The sequence below is a fragment of the Mandrillus leucophaeus genome, unplaced genomic scaffold (assembly GCF_000951045.1).
Source record: "Mandrillus leucophaeus isolate KB7577 unplaced genomic scaffold, Mleu.le_1.0 Scaffold61, whole genome shotgun sequence".
NCBI lineage: Eukaryota > Metazoa > Chordata > Mammalia > Primates > Cercopithecidae > Mandrillus > Mandrillus leucophaeus.
In genome coordinates this window covers 448,527-454,335 of record NW_012106586.1, presented here as the reverse complement: position 1 = coordinate 454,335, position 5,809 = coordinate 448,527, and the positions used below count along the sequence as shown (strand labels likewise).

Genomic DNA, 5,809 nt, shown 5'->3' with positions numbered 1-5,809 from the left:
TATTAAGACATGGTCTCACTCTGTCGCCCAGGCTGGAGTGCAGTGGCTCAATCTCAGCTCACTGCAACCTCTGCCTCCCAGGCTCAGGTGATCCTCCCACCTCAGCCTCCCGAGTAGCTGGGACCACAGGCACGCATCACTGCATCTGGCTAATTTTTGTATTTTTTCTTTTGTAGAGATGGGGTTTCACCATGTTGTTCAGGCTGGTCTTAAACTCATGGGCTCAAGCGATCCACCTACCTCAGCCTCCCAAAGTGCTGGGATTACAGGTGTGAACCATTGTGCCTGGCCCCCAGCAGTATATTTTTAAACAAGCCCTCTGGATGGTTCTGATGCATGCATACAGGTAATAAATAATACAGTTGCTTATCAATTTTTCTCATCTGTTCCTCTAATTGATGTCATGGCCTGGAAGGAGTCCTGGGCTAAGGAAAAGTTCATTTTACTGATTCTCTGTGTGGGAAGGCTTGGGTTTGAAGCGATCTAAGCTGTTAGACTGTTTTCCCTGCAGATTTTACTGCCCTGCAGGGCAATGATACTCTACCAAGAACTCTGCTGTCCTTTGCATACTTAATCCACTTAACCCAGCAATGATAGTACAGTTGACATTATCAACTCACTTTTAGAAGTCAGGAAACAGAAAACAAAAATTAACTTACTTGAAATTATGCAGCTAGTAATTGCAGAGGTAGGAACTGAATCCAGGTCTACCCAGCCCATATTCTTTATCGTACGCAACAGTGCATTTCTGATGCTCAAGGTGCTTTGTTGGACAATGACCAATTTCCTTTAACTAAATGCCCTAGTGTCTTTCATTTTAGTAACAAAACCAGATACATGACTGTCTTAGAGTGTGCAACATTAGGTTATGATTGTTGTAGTTTGTTAGGGCCGGTAATAGGGTGGAGTCTACTTCCTTGGCCAGGAAATATTATTTGTTTTTCATTTGGGAGTATTGATAGGATTGTGTGAGACAATAACATCGCTATTGGTTTTCACAGTAGTACAGAAAGGCACTGGGATAGATTTAACAAGTGTCTGCTTATGTCTTCTAGTCTTTAGCAAGTGAATTTAGAGTATGTTCTGAAAAATTTTTTTCATAAAATGGTCTCTTCTCAGTCTTAAAAATGAGTCCTATGAGACCGGTATTCAACTTTTAGTTCAAAAAGAGAACTTTTTTGGTAGAAATATGAGGAATTCAAATACATGATATGATGAGAATAAAAGAAACTTGGGAAACAGATACTTGAACTGCACAGATAACAGTGACATTTGATAAGTCTGTGGGTTACTCCAGTTAGAAAAAGACAAAGAGTGGCAGGGCACTGTGGCTCACACCTGTAATCCTTTGGGATTACAAGCACTTTGGGAGGCCGAGGTGGGTGAATCATTTGAGGTCAAGAGTTTGAGACCAGCCTGGCTAACATGGAGAAACTCTGCCTCTAAATTAGCCAGGCATGGTGGTGGGTGCCTGTAGTCCCAGCTACTCAGGAGGCTGAGGCAGGAAAATCGCTTGAACCCAGGAGGCGGAGGTTGCAGTGAGCCAAGATTGTGCTGCTGCATTCCAGCCTGGGCAACAGAGCGAGACTCTGTCTAAAAAAAAAAAAAAAAGAAAGAAAAAGAAAGAGAGAAAGAAAGAAAGCAAGCAAGCAAGAAAGAGAGAGAACGAAGGAAAGAAAGAAAGGAAGAATGAAAGAAAGGAAGAAAGGAAGGAAGGAAGGAAGGAAGGAAGGAAGGAAGGAAGGAAGGAAGGAAGAAAGAAAGACGAAGGGTAAAACTGTGGTGGAAGAAGGGTGGGCCAAGATCTGCAGGAAGGATTTTGTTCTTCTAGGAGAGCATCAAGAGAGTTGCAATGGAGAAAATGCAACACATTCAAGCTCTCTTATCTGCTTAAAAGATTCCACATAAGCTTGTCAATAGTACAATGTGTTTTTGCAGATGTGTACTCCATTGAATGTTGTGTTTTTCTCGAGTTAGTACATACCAGTTACTCGAAGTTTATCTGTACCAACCACAACTTCCTTCTCATCTACAGTAAATAGTGGCTTGCCGTCGTTGGAGTTGATCTGAAACTGTTGACTCTGGACTTCTACCATTTTGGGACCTGAAGAATTAATTAAAACAGTTTATTATAAACTGTTCACTACAAGCAGTGTCACAATCTCTATTTTTACACATGCCATGTCAACCCAACAAGACCAAGTACCTAAAGATTTGGCATTTGTTAGCATTAGTGGTACTGATTGATTCTGTAATTAAACTTTGCAACTTTTAAGTCTAAATTTATCATATTATTAAAATTAATTTATGTCAAACATATGTTAACCTATATCAATATATGTACAGATACATTATTTAAGAGTTTCTTCTTTAAGATTTTTAAATACTTGCCCAAAATAATATGGTTCTCCTATTCGTGGTTAAACTTGTATTCTTTTGGTTATGAACCACCTAAGAATCCTACATTCCGAAATGTGAGATTGTGAAAGACCCTCTTACAAATGGCTCACTTTAATCGTCAAAGTTAACCTAGAAGATGAGTCATAGCCTGAATTTTTTCTCTGCCCTTATTCTCAGAAGAGCTGCTCACCCTCTACTCCACGGGAAAAACAAGCATCACTGTGGAAGAACACCTTCCTGTTTTTGCCCTTCCCCTAAAAAATTTTTGACTTTGCCATGCCTTCTGTTTCACGTTTGTATCCAAGCTTATGCCCTTCACCTGAGCTCTAGACCCCCTGCCTTCCAGCTCTTTCATCTATTCAGCAGGTGTTCTGTGGGTGCTCACTCACCCTGTGCCATCCAGACATGAGGGTGAGGTCACACCTCCCACTCACTCAGCTACACACCAACCCCCAGCACTCATGATATGTGTTCCCCAATTCCTCTTCGATGCTTCCAAACTTTCTAACCCAGGCCTCAGGGATTAATCTCCCTAGAGTACAGTACAGCCTTCATTATCTACTTAAGAAACTATGAGTTCCCCAATTTGTTTATGTTAGCTTTATATTCTTCTTTTTTTTTGAGACAGAGTTTCGCTCGTGTCACCCAGGCTGGAGTACAATGGCGTGATCTCTGCTGGCTGCAATGTCCACTTCCCAAGTTCAAGTGATTCTCCTGCCTCAGCCTCCAGAGTAGCTGGGATTACAGGCATGTGCCACCACATCCGGCTAATTTTGTATTTTTAGTAGAGATGGGATTTCACCATGTTGGCAAGGTTGGTCTCGAACTCCTGACCTCAGGTTATCCGCCCACCTCAGCCTCCCAAAGTGCTAGGATTACAGGTGTGAACCACCACGCCCAGCCTATATTCTTATCTGTAAAAGTAAGTTGAGGCTGGACACAGTGGCTCATACCAGTAGTCTTAGCAGTTTGCCAGGCCAAGGCAAGCGGATCACCTGAGGTCAGGAGTTTGAGACCAGGCTGGCCAACATGGAGAAACCCCATCTGTACTAAAAATACAAAAATTAGATGGGCAGGGTGGTGCATGCCTATAATCCCAGCTACCTAGGAGGCTGAGGCAGAAGAATTGCTGGAACCCGGAAGGTGGAGGCTGTAGTGAGCCGAGATCGCACCACTGCAGTCCAGCCTGGGCGACAGAGCGAGACTTAAAAAAAAAAAAAAAAAAAAAGGAAGTTGAGAAAAGAAGTCATATCTTATAATTTTTTTGCATGTGTCCCTCTGACCCTAACAGTTCTCAAAAAAATTTTTGGATACCTGGTAGAAATTAAGTAAAGCCTTTCTATTAATGCATTGATCAGTTTTGGACATGCTCATCTAAGTGTTCTTAATTTTATTAATTTGTATTTAAAACCCTCCAGTGAGTCTTTATTTAAATAAATAAATGTTTTTGTCAAGAGTGCCGGTTATAAAGTTGACTTTTTTTCTCTATGTTATATCTCCTTTATTTAAAAAAAAAAGCTTCACTTTATTTTTTGGTATTTGTATGTTATTTTCCCCAATCTGAGACTCAGAGTTCCTGTTTATCTCTTCCGGGTCACTGATATGCCTGTGTATTTATTATATAAACACCGATTTGCATTTAATGGTGACTACCAAGTTACCTGACTTTAAAATTGAGAAATAATTGGAATAATTAATCCAGTAAGAGTTCATTGTTTTGCTCACTATAGGTTCATCTTACAATTCTAAGAGGCCTTATTAAGTATAAGGGGTTAAACTAAGTGACAATTTTTTTTCTGTAGTTATTACATCGATAAAATATTCAACGAATAAGTTTAGTTTCATAGTAAGTCTGTGCAGCAAATACACATAAATTGTTACTCAAATCAAATAAAATGCAGGAAAGTGAATGGTTCCATTCAGTACAAATCTATTGCATGCTTTTTATGTACAAGGTTCTGTGCTAAGCATTGACAATGTGCAAATGAGTGAGACATAGCTCACAGCGCAGAGGATTCTGTGGTTCACTAAAAAGAAAAGCATGTAAGCCTGGTTTCAGGACAACTTGCTAAGTATTAGGATGCAAGCATGACAGAGTCTTGACTAGGAATTCATGGTCCATCCATCCAGGCTAAGAGCAGCGTCCAGAGACACGATGCCTGAACTGACTTGGAAGAAAGAGTTCATACTTCCTGCTGGGCGCGGTGGCTCACCCCTGTAATCTCAGCGCTTTGGGAAGCCGAGGCGGGCGGATTGCCTGAGCTCAGGAGTTCGCGACCAACCTGGGCAACACAGTGAAACCCTGTTTCTACTGAAAATATAAAAATTAGCTGGGCGTGGCGGCGTGTGCCTGTAGTCCCAGCTACTGGGGAGGCTGAGGCAGGAGAATTGCTTGAACCCGGGAGGTAGAGGTTGCAATGAGCTAAAATCAGGCCACTGCACTCCAATCTGGGTGACAGAGCGAGACTCTGTCTCAAAAAACAAAAAAGAAAGAGTTCATGCTTCCCTGTTGAAGGAAGAACAGGGATCTCCAGGTAAAGGAAACTATTTGAGCAAAGGCATAGCGGCAAATAAAATCCCATCTCCATTTTATTAAAAATAGACACTGCATGTTTAAATTTAAATACGCTTTCCACTTCAGAGAAAACTGTACTGTTCTTCAATAGTTATGGAGTTTGTAATTAATTTTCTAACTTTTATTAATATTCTAGCAGTTTTTTTAACCTAGTTGGACACTGATTAAAGCTGAGGATGTAATTGTCTTTTGCAGTAGAGGTCTTTAAGAAATAAAATTTAAATTCTACCTTGTTGATAAGAAAAGAGCTATCTGTACAGTCCCATTTTTAATGAAAGGCTTTGGTACAAAGAGAAAAAGTTAATGGTTTTGTGATCTGATTAATTAAGTTTGGGAAATTAGCTTAAGGGTTTTTCTGGTGAAAATACCATCAAATTCTCCCTTACATATAATGTGTCTCATCAGCAACCTTCTTTTGTTCCTCAGGATATCTTTAATTTAAAATAAAATAATTTAGAAACAAATATCACAAAGTCCTTTAAAAAAAGGAAACATATATTCTGCTGGTGCAAATATGGTATCACAGAGAAAGGACTGGGCTGGAAGCACAAAGCTGTGCTTGTTAGCACTACTACTTTTGTGGCATAATCTTGTATTATACAGTTGCACTTCATACGCCTGGCACTAATGACCTTTACTTGTGTTAAATAAAATAAAATGAAATAAAATAAGAGACGAGGCTTGAGAAGTCCCTGAGCAAACAAAGCTAGTTATGCTATGCCAGTGAAACTTAGGTTATTTCTAGTAAATGTCCCTGATAATCATAAGCAAAACTGACGTAGCTTTCCAAAAATGCTGTAAAATGATCTTTTTTTTTTTTTTTTTTTTTTAAAG

General features: G+C 40.0%; 1 protein-coding gene across 2 annotated transcripts in view; it reads right to left on the bottom strand.

Annotated features, from left to right (window-relative positions):
• Positions 1-5,809, bottom strand: part of SGCG (sarcoglycan, gamma (35kDa dystrophin-associated glycoprotein)) — a 90,209-nt gene that overhangs the window by 22,838 nt on the left and 61,562 nt on the right. For both annotated transcript variants that reach the window (XM_011999926.1, XM_011999927.1), the window contains one exon: positions 1,985-2,104. In XM_011999926.1, the coding sequence (XP_011855316.1) occupies positions 1,985-2,104 (120 nt within the window). The remainder of the gene's footprint in view (positions 1-1,984; positions 2,105-5,809) is intronic.